At 41.6% G+C, this 13,608-nt stretch overlaps 1 protein-coding gene across 5 annotated transcripts in view; it reads right to left on the bottom strand.

Moving 5' to 3' along the window:
* The window catches only part of znrf3 (zinc and ring finger 3), a 130,617-nt gene that overhangs the window by 104,332 nt on the left and 12,677 nt on the right, over window positions 1-13,608 (bottom strand). For 4 of the 5 annotated variants that reach the window (XM_037097381.1, XM_037097380.1, XM_037097382.1 and 1 more), the window contains 4 exons: window positions 9,476-9,580; window positions 7,508-7,595; window positions 4,535-4,730; window positions 579-657 (listed from right to left, as the gene is read on the bottom strand). In XM_037097381.1, coding sequence (XP_036953276.1) covers window positions 579-657; window positions 4,535-4,730; window positions 7,508-7,595; window positions 9,476-9,580 — 468 coding nt within the window. Of the gene's footprint in view, window positions 1-578; window positions 658-4,534; window positions 4,731-7,507; window positions 7,596-9,475; window positions 9,581-13,608 lie in introns of those variants that run through there. The other variant, XM_037097384.1, reaches the window with a different exon arrangement.

Below are 13,608 nucleotides of genomic sequence, written 5' to 3' on the forward strand. Positions count from 1 at the left end.
AATGAAACGTCCCTGATAGCATTTTTACATCGTGCCCTTTTGTCCTGTCGTTCCACTGAAGCTTTACACCAAATTCCTGACATAACCTTTCAGATCACTGCCCTTAATCACAGGCTGTGATTAAGGCTGGAGGAGGAATGAAGATGAAGAGGACTAAAAATAGAAACACAAATTGAAGGTCTGTCACCACAGAGAGGCTCAGAAGTGTACAGGTTATGCTGCCACTGCAGCTCTCTTCTCCCTGCTCGTTTACTCTTTACACAGTCGCTGCAGGGTCATAGGAATTTTGGCCCGGCTATGACGGTTTGGACTTTTGCCTTCTCTATGGTACGCTGCTATCGATCGAGGAAATAAAGCCATTGCTACTGTTACAGTTATTGCAAGTGGCTGAGTCATAATGGGAGCACAGCCCTGAGGAACAACAGCAGTCCAGTGTAGAATTTAAGGATTTATAGCAGGAGGGTGGTAATGATACTGGGCTGTAATCGTTTTGCCATGTTTGTCTTACAGGAATGCTGAAGCACAAGTCAAGAGGTGAAGGCTGCTATAATGTTTAAAAAAAAATGATCTGAACTTACCTGTCTCCTAGATTGCTGGTTTGTGGGCTTTTGCTCTTTCCCTTGACTTTCAGGTGGACATTTGAGAATGTGCGAAGACCTGGAGATAAAAACACAAAAGAAAAAAGATAAAAAGAACTTTTTAACTACATTCTCCTCACCTCTTGCATCAGTGCAACCTTCTCTGGCTTTAAAGGGGCACTATGTAACTTTTTTTTTTTTTACCTATATTGTTGAACCGTAGGGCTTCTTGATGGGCAATCAGCTCTTTTTGAGCTACTAAAACTTGCAAACAATTATACTAAATAATCCTAAAATCCAAACACGTAGACATATGACTTTTAAGTACATGTAGAAACTCATGTTGGGGAGGTTTAAGACTTGATCTGTAAACCCCTCACATTACCAGATAATCTGGGCCGTACAATGGTACCAAGCAAGGTCCCAGACCAGGTTTCTCCTCCAGTTGGAAAGAAGCAGAATTACATTGGCCTTAAACTGCTGTAGTCTGTGCCCTGCTTTAGGTCTTGCAAACTGCTTTTCCTCGTATCAAGAGCTCTGTCTCTGTTGGTTAATAGGTTCTGAGCAACTAGAGCAACTATAATTTAGTGGGTAATGTAGGCACCAGGTTATTAAAAGCAGTTTCACTGGTCTAGCAGAGGGATCCTATACCACTGTTGGAATCAATATGGACAGTTAAAAAACAAATGATCAAAATTGATACAGCAGAATCAGAGATATTTTTTTCTAAGCTTCTTCCTGTGCCTACATTACCCAAAATGCAGCTTATATTTTTTACACATATGTAGTATTATCCTCAAGCCCTGTAAACACTTTAATCTCGAACATTGGTGGAGTAACCCTTTAATCACAGTAATTTGAGTAGATGTAAGTAGTTACTTCCACTCCTGCTGAGTGTTTTCTGACATGTATGCAATTTTAACATTTAAAATTAAAAGTCTCTTGGTTTGATATTGATATTGCTTCATTTTTTGGGATCACAAGCCATAAAGGTTGAGAGCTGCGGCTCCTGGCGATGTTGCATTTTCATTATATCTGTTGTTTAATGTGAGTGATAAGAATCCAGACATGAGTAGAACAGAGTTTGTTGAGAGTTTGTCCAAGTTACAATATGAAATCAATATATTAGCTATTTGTATTTTCATATATAATCTCATAGCTCCCCCTGGTGTTCACATGCTGTTACTACATCTGCAAATTAATTGAGGAAAAAGTTTAACCTAACATGTAATCCCACCGGGGCAGCTGCTAGTGGTTAACACACAGAAGTTGTGCATGGCGCTGTCAGAATAAATCTTCATGAAGCTTCCCGAGAGCATAAAGCATTCATTAAAATGTTAAATACCAGCCTAAACGATTCTACTTCTCTATGAGCTGTGACAAAATTAATCACAGTGTGGCCAATCGGGCAGATGAGGCACTTATTGAAATGTGTGGCACCATTTCTCACGAGCAATAGCTGTAAAAACCTGCAGCCAAAACTGTAATAGCCAATAACTTTTTGCAAATTGGCTGGCTTTAGATTGAATAAATAGAGTTCTTATTTTAATTATCCCAAATGAATGCGGCGGATTAACTATCTGTACTGAGGAAAAAAATAACTACTACTGGGGGAGGCATTGAAATGCAAAGATAAACCTCCTAATAATTCAAAGTTTTACAATTCCCTTTTTTCATCAAAGAGTTTGAAAGCCTGCTTTTTTTTTCTCAGAGTAAAAAGCTCCTCTTTCAACTTCATTTACCAGGCAAAACAATGAAGTGTGGGCAGAGCTGCACATCTCCAGTGGCCAATTTCTGGATTTGAGACATAACTTTGGGGATTAGTCTGAACAGCAGTTAATTGCTTTAAACCAATGACGCTGAATTAATCCTTTGATTTTTGGGCTCCTTTTATGATTAGGGGGGAGAGCACGGGAGGGAGGGGGAGATCACAGGAGGGAGGGGGAGAGGGAAGAAGAGAGGAAAAGAATCAGAATGTGAGGAAGAGAGTGTAATGGAGAGGAAAAAGAAGAAACAACAATCTGACAATGACTCAGGCAGTGACAGCAAGCTGAACAGTCTTTCATCAGGAGGTAATGATATGAAACCTGTAATCTACAGGAGGCGGGGTGGTGGGAGAGATCAGATGACTAATTATATTGGGCTCTGAAGCCTGAAGCAGTGCACTCTGGGAAGCGGCGCAGGGCACAGGATGGCTGAGCCCGGGCACAAAGGCTCTGATCACCCAGCTGAGGAGTGCAGTGAACAGGCCCCGGCTCTTATTTTGGTTTCCATTTCAGACTCAGCAGGGGGTGGGCAAGTGTGTGCTTGAGAGGTTGGATGGGGAATTCAGGTTCAGGCTTTTTTTTTTCTTTTCTGTTTTTTTTTCTGTCTCTACGAGTTTTTAAGGCCTTTCTGATCATAAGTTGGTGTCAAACTGCTGTTTCTACGAGAGCACAGAGCTCAGTTTTCTGTGACAATGTGTGTTTCTCTGAACAGGATTTTTTTTCATTTGTCTAGAAGAGAAATAGTTTTGGCTGGTTCTTTTGTGCCTCTCGATCCAGTTAAGTTTCATATTGGGTGGGTGAAGGGTTGAATTTAAGGTAACGGTGCCATAAAATGCAAGCTGTGACATCGTACTTTCACATAAGAAGCTGAGTTTAGGATGTGTATGCTATTATGCGATTATTTCACACATGTTTTTAATTACATTTTATTTTAATTTATTTAATTCAAATGTCTTTGTAGGAACAAGGATAGGATCTTATTCTGGGATGCGCTGACATCAGTATTAGCTGATATTCGCCTTGTTTACTGCTATCGGCAAATAACATGAGACTTGCAAATTACAGTAACCAGTGTTTATCTGTGTCATAGGAATTTTGCACTGTCACATCCAAACCACCCATCCTCCACGACAAACTCACATGTACATGATGTTATGAAAGACAACGGACCACAGCAGATCAAAAATAAATCAAACACGTCTTGAAATGTAGCACTTTTAGTAACTATGAGGCAAAGAAATAACAACCTGTGCAAATGTTGCATATAAAGATATTTTGAAAATGTGATTGTAATTAATGAAATAAAAGTATGTTAGCAACTAATAAGGAGGAATAATGAGGATAAATGATTTGAGTTAGCCTAACTGATAAAAATATATTAAATGTTGATGTTATTGGCTGTTTTGATGGCATGATAGTCAGATGGTCTGAAAAATTGAAGCCCAACCCCCAAGATAAGAGGTGACTAATGGGATATGTTATTGTGAAAGGTACAAAAATGTCAGGTGTTTGTCAGAATGTGCTGCAGATGAGTGGGAATTAGAGCTTTCTGTCTTGGTTCAGAATATATAGCCTTGTGTTGTTAACTTATAATCTTCAGACGCATAAGTGCAACTTGAAAATGTAGTTTTTAACTTCCTTAAAGGTCTTATTTGAAAAAAAAAAAAGAAAAGAAAATAAAAGAAAAAAAAGAATCCAAAGAATCCAGTCCAAATCCAAAGCGCCAGTCTTTGACGAATCAGGAATGAGACCCAAAAATCAACTTTTCTTACAAATTTCCATTAACATTGCCGATCTGGCTGCAGCCTTGGGGTTCTTCCTCCTGACGTTCCTGCCATCAGTTTGTGAGTACTGAAAAAGTCTTACTACTGTTTTTTAAATACCAATCTTTTTCATGTGATATATGGTTGCATTAAAGGTTGTTTCATTAATTTGCATGATCAAATTTGTGCCCTGACTAAGATCTGAAACAAAGAACTGACTGACTCTCATACTGTTAAGTTAATTTTTCTATATGAAGATTTCTTTGCTTCCAAGAATAAAAACAAGAATAATTAAACAACAAGAAAAAATATATTGGGAGCTGTGTCTGTAGTAGTGTCAGCCTCTGGCATTTAGACCAGGAGAACTGTGGCTTTTGACTCCTACAATGAAACTACACTGGACTTCTTTCCAATTCAGACAACTTACAGTCCGAGGGGGGCTGGTCTGTGTCCTCTGCTGCTGCTGGAGACTCCGTGTCCTCCTCAGTGCCTTGGACCAGAGACGATACGCTGCTGCCCACAGTGTTGGATGTTAGGGTCGAGATGGAGGCCATGGAAGACTTCCTGTGGGTGTGGAGGCGAGCAGAGGAGCTGCGAGGGCGCCTGGGATGAGCTCTCCGAGGCTTGAGGGGGAAAAGAGAAGCAGTGAGTGAGCGTTCATAGAGAACAGCATTCGTTCAGTTGATCACCTACACACAGGACTGCGCATCTTCTCCTTTGTACATCACAGCTGCATCATCTGTTCATGTTTTGTTGCACGTGACAAATTATACATTTACATTTAATTCATATTCAAATCAGGAGGACAGAGGAGACAAGGAGACTAGGAGGCACAAGATAGAGAAGTTAGAGGAGCTCAGGGTCAACAAACAGCTGCAACAAACTACAGGCTTTCAACCTATAGAGGTCAGCACAACAAAGCCTTTCTGCCAAACAAGATTATGTTGCTCCTTCTTTAATCCTAATCACATACATTTGTAACACTGCACTCCCAGAGTCTTATTATTTCCAAATTAGATCTAATAATTCATGTTTCTGGTGTTTTCACCCCACTATCTCAACCTGCATCATTTAGATTGCCTTATAAAATGGTCATGAGCTTGCAGACGCCACATGCCCTAAAAAAAAACAAAAACATTTTTTAACGGCTGCCATGTATTGAGGCTACTGTCAGCAGAGAATCTAATGGGCTATAATTGCCTCTTTTCTCTGTGTACAACTGTTGAATGTCAGCACAGGATGGAGGCTCTTGGTATTACTTCTGAAGGACTGAACAAAACCTGGCAGTAACTACTGATGGTTCAGATCTCTGAAAGTTTTGTTTTTGCATCAAGTTCTATTTTTTTCGCCATGCGAGCTGTATCTCAGTGTGATGCCTGGCCATCTGTGTTTGGCCAGTTCTTCATTAGGAAAAAGTAAAGTGGACCAACAGGCGACAAAACAAGCAGAAATGGTGAAACATTCCTGTAATAAAAAAAAAATAAATAATAGTAGTAATAATAATAATAATATTCTTTAATGAGAAGCCTGAAGAGAAGCCTCAAATTTATGTCAGCTCCTCGTGAAGACGTTTGATCTGGAGTGCAGAAATATGCAAACACACACACACACACACACACACACACACGCACACACGCACAGATAAAAGCCGACAGGCAGCAGCTTGGCACACACACAGGTAGACCCATCTCTCAACTCAGGACGACATATGAGCAACAGAAAGGAGCCAGACACGTCTCTCCCTCCCGTCCTCCCTCCACTCTCCTCTCTCCCTTATGCCCTTCCCTCTCCCCCGCCTGTCTGTCAGAGAAGACCAGGGCCTTAAGTGTGTGTGACGCTCCCATCAGCCTAATTATCAGGGTGGAAGGAAGCACAACACTCCAGCAACGGCAGCAACAGCTCTCCAAATGTCCTCTACTGCCACACACTACCGTCCCCTGAGGAGTAAGTGTGTGTGTGTGTGTGTGTGTGTGTGTATGGGTATATGTGTATGAAGCTGCAACTGAGTCAGTCTGTCTGTGTAAGTATGCATGTTGCATGACTGTTTAAGTTAATGTTCTGTGCATCAAGATTTGAGGTTTAGAGCAGTGCCCGAGCATGAGTGAGTACATGCACATGCTTTTTCCATTTATCGTGTGTGTATGTGTTTGAGAGAGAGAGAGAGAGAGAGAGAGAGAGAGAGAGAGAGAGAGAGAGAGAGAGAGAGAGAGAGAGAGAGAGAGAGAGAGAGAGAGAGAGAGCATCTGTAAATAGAGGCGTCAGCGTGCAGGATTTCTCTCTTTCTGCAGAGCGTGGCCGGTAGAGGACTTTGAAAAAATAAGTTCTGGGCAAACTCCAACCTTCTGCTGGGATCAGCGTCTGTCCAGAACTCACAGAGACAGATGGAGAAAATGAATACCCAAAAGTATGTTGATGTCTGAACATTACATGCTGAATATCTTATTCTGTTACCCCTGGTGTTTGTGTGCCGCTATGACAGCCTCAACTCTTGTGGGAAGTCATCCGGACAGAATCTGGACCGTGGCTGCAGGAATTTGCCACCAGATCAGCATGAGTAAGGCCCAGCACTGACGCTGGGTGATAGGGCTTGGCATTCATGGTAATCATAAATGTGTTTGATGGAGTTCCTCCAAGCCAAACTGGAAAGACCATCTGTTTATAGACCTCACTTTGTGCAGGGGGGTCATTTTTATGTTTAAGCAGGAAAGAGCCTTCTCCAAACATTTGCCAAAAAATTTAATAAAAGTTATTTTTAGCAGCGACCAGCAGCTGTATGGGCTGATCTGTCCATAAAAACTTCCCCACCCTTCAGCAGACAAAGTTTTCACCCTAGGAGACTGAAGTCTGGCATCGAGGTCAATTGCGTCTGTGTGGCATCACACATTCGTTGTCATCATATCTTTATTTCATTTGATGGCACGTGAAACATAATCAAATCAAATCATGATGCCAGCATATACTTGTCTTTTATTTTATTTTTTTTAAAAAAACAACATATATCTATCTTAAAACATTAGTAGATTTAATGAAAAGTACTATATTTGTTGTGAATTTTTTCAGTAGTTTCAGTTCATGGTCTTAGGAACACCAGTGAAATGATGCGTTAAAATAGTTTTTGCCGAGCAATGGAGTTCCATGACACAGAGGAATACGATGTATTGAAACTTTGCCTACACAGACAACAGTAGTTGTAGTAATATTACATCACTATTGGGTTTGGACATTAAGGGAAACAGAATATCACAAGACTTATCCTTTAATTGGATAACGGTCCTCGCTAAAACATGAATACATCCCCACACAAAAGTATGAGGAGAGGGATATCAATATACTTTTGGGTATATGATGTGAATCCAAATAAATACAAAAAATAAAACGAGTAAATCAGAGTGAGAGATACCTTGGTTGAAAGAAACTGCTCCCATTTGTTCTCAATGGCTCTTTCTTTTTTCAGCGTCTTTATTGTGGTCCTGCCTCGGCCAGGGTCTCTGCCAATGGAAAATAATAGCCGCTGCTGTGATACATTCATCACTCCGGTGACCTTCTGCGACTCACCACAAGTCGACACCGCCCTTCGAGGCAGAGACAGCTCGAGAGTCGCTCCGGCCATTATCAAAATCATAATTCATCTTATCGTAAAAACTGTGCAGTGTTTCAGATTGATGCCCAGCATCAGAGCTGCCCGCCTGGTGGAGGGCCCAGCAGTGTCGTAACCTTGTGATAATGTTTCATTTCATCCTCTCCTTGTCTTCCTGTACAGTAATACCTCAGCTGGATCATTTGGCCCATAAAGCTTAAGACTTTCTGGGAAATTGGATTTGAAGCTGAGCGACGGCCCTGGAGGCTGTAACATGATGACGTTTGGGTAGAGAAAAAAAAAATTCTCTTTGTAGCTCTTTGTCCTCCCTTTCCTCCTGCTATTTTCTTTTCTTTTTATTCTTCTATCAATTATTCAAGGCTTACAGTGGTGTGCAATAATATTCCTGGGCTACATTCTACAAGGAGCCACTGTGACCGAGTGCCGTACAATTGCTTTTAGACTTTATGAATTCATCTGTTCTCACAGTCCAGGTCTACTCTGACACTTGGAGAGAGACCATATCAGTGTGGATCAATACCAAGGCAAGAGAAGCATCTTCAAGGACTGAAAGCAGACTACATTTGTGTAATCCTGTGGGTTAAGCGAATGAGTTTGAGCACCCCACAGCTGCTGTTTCTGCACTTTCTATCCTCTTCCTCTCCCTGGACTCCCTGTGGTGGGTCAATGAAACCTGGAGGTGGCGGTGGGGGGAGGAGGGGTGAGTGAGCGGACGAAGATGGAAGAATGCAATCTCCTCGCTAAGCCTGGAACCCCTCCGGAACTTTGGACTTTATAATTCATCCAGCACTGTCAGCTCGCGCCTGCAGCTCCTGATCACCACCACCCTTCATCAGCGGCTCTCAACAGTACACATGCAGCATCTCTTCAGGTGGCTCGCTGCGGAACCGCGTGGATGCGACGGGAGTTACTTGACGGCCGGTGCTCAGAGGTCAGCGTTGCAATGAGCTGGTTGCTGATGGATATGTCACTCATGCTTTGGTTTAGGGCTCCAGACTGTGGGATCATTCATTAATAAATGACGGCTAATGTATTATGTATGGGGAGCTTTGTGAGAGTGTGAGTTAGGATGCCATAATCCTTATGCTCTATGTGCATTTCTGTCTCATTCCTCACCCTGAAGTGCACCATTATCTTGTCAAACAATTGATATAATACACAAATATTCAAAAAGAATATTCATATAAAATATTTGAGATGCTCCTTTGTGACCTTAAAGGGGCACTATGCAAGAAAGGTTGCAGAGAACTGTGTTGTCCTTCGAGGTCAGCTTGAGTGGATTCGGTCATGAAAACAAGGAGAGCTTGTTTGTCCAAACTAAATAGTGCCCCTTTCTTTCCCATGACAGAATAATCAAGCTGTACTCAGAGGAAAAATAAGGTCCCCAAGGTGAAACAGGATGAAACTGTGCTGTCCTTAAGGTCAGTTTGCTTATTCAGTGGATTTGGCCATGACAATGAAGGACTTTGTTCATTTAGTTTGTTTAGGTATAAAAACCAAAAAATAAGTCAATGAAATTTCTTCCCCAAAAACTACATGATGCACTTTTAAGCTTCACTACCATGGAATCATGAGACGTGATAACAGAGCTGCTGCATCAGGAATAAAGTAGGCATTAAACAGGAGGGGGGCTGTTTGGGTGTATTTTTAGAGCATGATCATGCTCATGGCGGCTTTAAAAGGCAAATTCTTATTCATACATTAGTTTTAACTGACCACTGGGTACTTGTGTGTGGGTGGTAACAACCTTTGACCCCCAGGATGACTTACTTGGGGTCCCAGCAGGCAGTGAGGGGGCCGACTCTGCCGGAGCGATCCAGAGTCAGGGCCTCCAGCAGCCAATTCAGGCAGCAGAGCTGGCGGTAGATGACCTTCCTGCAAACGGCACACAAAGGCATGAACTTCAACATCTGTGCCCATTTTATCTGAAGCGTCCATCAATATGCTTTTATTTCAATTCCAAGATTTTCTTTATCAGAAAAAACACTCAAAACATTGAAAATATAGAAATATTTGTCATGAAAAGCAGCATTCAAGACCTGGATTATAACTCTGATTCACTAAAGTTGGGACTGTGTTGCAAGTATGATACTATCACCTCTTATGAACCTGTTCACCTGTGGAATGTGCCAAAGAGATGTCGTTCAAGGTTTCCACAACTTTATTTGTTTACTTTGTTGCTTATGTCCAACCTTTGAAACGTGTTGCTGGCATTGATGGGGTGAAACGTTAAAGCTGCATCATGTGACTTGCCTCAAAAATCAATCTAATGTTACAGTGACTTGTAATAGGGTGAATGGTGTCTTCCTCTCAGCCCTCCTATGGTGTACTGCCCCCTCCGATGGTTTAAACTTGCCACTGCAAAACCCAATCATAACAAACACTCCTCACTTCACGTCAAGTCGTCTATTGCAGGTACAATGAGTGTATGAAAACACTGACACGAGAGGCCCAGCTCTTCAATGCGGGAGCTGTTGTTGTGCAAACAAATGCAAAACACGCCATCCCTCTAAAAGCTTGGTTACAGTGTCACCTGCAGTCAAGCGGTGCCGTCCGTCACCCGGACACTTTCACGCTTCGAAGTTTTATGACCACATCCATTCCCATGATCTCTCCTAACACGTCAAACAATACAACATGAATTCTGCCTCGCCTCCCCCCACCCACCTGCTCTCCAATGTTGCTGCCCCGGGTCGCTCCGAGCTCTTTTCATTATCGACCGGGCCATTTGTCTGCCAGGCAGATAGTCTGCTAGATTGGGATTTGTCAGATGTCAGGTAACAGCCTTTGAACAGGGTTGTTATTTTCCAGAGGTCTCGCCAGAAAACAAGGCTGTATTCTGGCAGTGGCAGTAATGCAGTGTCAGAGGAAATGCATGTTGAGTTGGAGGTGATGGATCATAAACACAGGCTGGGGATGTGTCCCGGAGGAACAGTGAAAAGACAAATGTAAAACACAGAGGACTGTCCATAAAGATGAGGGCGCCAGCCTGAGAGAACACCTGAGCATCCACTGTCATATTCAGCATTCATTATTGGTATAGAAATTATCAATATATGGTTTGTAATACACTATATTATGATGTATTTTTTAGTTTTTTCAATGTCAAACAGCACATTTATAGATATGGAATGCGGCCTGTTCAGGGCTTAATGACAGGACAGCAATTCGCGATGACAAGAAATGGCATGAGAGAGAGGGGGGATGCAGTAAAGGCCCAGGGGTCGGACTTGAACAGGGCCTCTGTACATGAGACGCCCACTCAACCAACTGAGCTCCTGGGACTCTTATTTGAAAGCAAAAACATTAAAATCTCGCTATTAGATCAGGTAATGTTGGAGTATAGTGAGAAAAAAAAACTCATAGCTTTGAAAGGAAAATATTAAAATGTGGAGCCACTCAGAAACCTGGAGGACTTCACACTGACTTGTAATTTAATAAGGATTGTTGTTGACGAGTGAGGGAAGGATGGAGTGCGGGATTTGACAGGCGTAACGGTGCAGTGGCTGCAGTAATATGGTCGTTGTATCGGACTGTCGTGGTGAAGAAAGAGCTGAGCTGAAAGGCAAAGCTCTCAATTTAACGGTCAATCAACGTTCCTATCCTCACCTATGGTCATGAAATTTGGGTCTAACCGAAAAAATAAGACCCCAGATATAAGCGGCAGAAATAAGTTTCCTCTGCAGGGTGGTGGGGCGCTCCCTTAGAGATAGGGTGAGGAGCTCTGTCACCTGGGAGGAGCTCGGAGTAGAGCCGCTGCTCCTCCACATCGAGAGGAGCCAGCTGAGGTGGATCAGGCATCTGTAGCGGATGCCTTCTGGACACCTTCCTCGGGAGGTGTTCCTGGCATGCCCCGCCGGGAGGAGACCTCGAGGAAGACTCAGGACAGGCTGGAGTGACTTTGTCACTCGGCTGGCCTGGGATCCTCCCGAAAGAGCTAGAGGAAGTGTCCGGGGAGAGGGAGGTCTGGGTGTCCCTACTCAGACAGCTGTCCCCGCAAACCGGCCTTGGATAACCGGAAGAAGATGGATGGATGGATGGATGGATTTAAGGATTTTTAACTTGACTTTGACTTGCCACAAGGGTTTAAAACATCTCAGCTTCATCATGTGTTGGAAAAACTTAATTGTGTAATCTACTGTGCAAGCCATAAACTTCCATAGGTCAAACACATTTCCTCCATTATTATTATCATCATTATCCTGAAATAACAAGTATTGTTTTCCTGAGACAGTAAGACCATTTATCGATCACAGATTCATCAGAGTGGACCATTACATACACACACTGCTCTGTGAAGTGGGTTTGAAAGTTTCAAAGCAAATTTTTATGAATTTCAGCTATTTGAATGTTCAATCTAGTGTTTTGATAAGAGGGTATTAACATTACTGCATCTCTGAAGGAGAGGTGTAACAATATTCTTACATACAATAATGTCTAGAGGGCAAATACCTCTCACTGGCAGAGGGGGGGAAGCTACCCACATCAGTGGGTGTTTGAAACTTATAGGCTAATAAAGTATGTTTATAAATAAATAACACTATAATGCAGTCTGATTCCCGACTCTGACATTTTCAGCTGCCACACTCGTCAAGACGCCATGTATGCAGGCCGACACGGCGCCACTGACCTAGTAAACATTAGGCTGTAAGTAGTAAGATGGAATGACCTTTTGTTTCTTGTGATGGATTAAAAATAGGTTGATTTATCTTGTTTTCTCCAGATAATGAGATCAATTAATCCGTTATCAGGAAAAAACGATTTCTTTATCATCTTGTGGTAATTACCTCATGAAAAATAATTGAACCTACGGTCATTAAGGGCTTCCTGTAATTAACACATGAGGAGATTCATTCTTTTAAAATGTCAAGAGATTCTCGTAATTGAATTTCAGTAGATTTATTTTTTTGGAAATAATTCTATCATTGACCAATAACTTTTTTTTAGAATTCTACAGCTTGCTATTACTCATTTATTTACCAAAAAACAAACAATTCTATTAAAACTTATATCTGCTAATGAAAATTACTTGATATAAGATCAAAGCTACTACATGGATTTGATACACATGTACAAATCAATCACAGGCATGTTTAACGCAGTTCATTTATGTGTTTGAAAGTAAGAAAGACACGCTGTAATAGCATTTGTGTGTTTTTGTGAGTTTACACACCTTTTAAGGGTGCTTTAGAGAACAAGTTATTGACATCACACTGACATTACAGTGTCTTAAAACTATTAAAATCAAAAAATTATATCTTACAACTTTCAGACCTGTACTTCACTGTTGTCATCACTGTATTTCTGATGGTTATTCAAACATTAAATAGTATGATGAAAGTTTATGATTAAATGATGGCAATTTAGCCATTTTTACATTATTACAACATACCTCAGCTCTTTAACTACAACAGGTATCTCCTAGTTTGAAATCTATGACATCTAATCATTTTCAGCTTCATCACAATGGAGGAGACATACAGTACTGCACTTTTGTTCAGCAGCTTGTAAATGTGTATTGTAGGCAGCGTTGCCATCAGATCCTCTGTAAAAGATCAAAGCAGTGCACAACGCGTGCAGAACAGAAGGTGCTTAAATGTTACAGTTGCGAACCCGAGTTCTGTGTGTGCACGCTGTCAGCCGACAGCTGAGCTTCTGACAAGGCGGATTTGTCAGAGAAAAACTTTTTTTTCTGTCACGTTTTTTAGAAAGGTTAGCTCTGGTTCACGCATCATCAAAGGAGTCAGCTGTATAAAAGAAATACAAAATGAAAGCATCAGGAGTATCTCTCACTGTCAGATGTTTCGTATTAAATATTCAGCGATCTGCCTGTTTGCTTTTCTTTGTTTGATGTTTGCTGAGGCGTACTAACACAGCTGTTTGACATGAATCAAACGGATGAA

The sequence above is a fragment of the Acanthopagrus latus genome, chromosome 5 (assembly GCF_904848185.1).
Source record: "Acanthopagrus latus isolate v.2019 chromosome 5, fAcaLat1.1, whole genome shotgun sequence".
In the NCBI taxonomy this organism is placed as follows: domain Eukaryota; kingdom Metazoa; phylum Chordata; class Actinopteri; order Spariformes; family Sparidae; genus Acanthopagrus; species Acanthopagrus latus.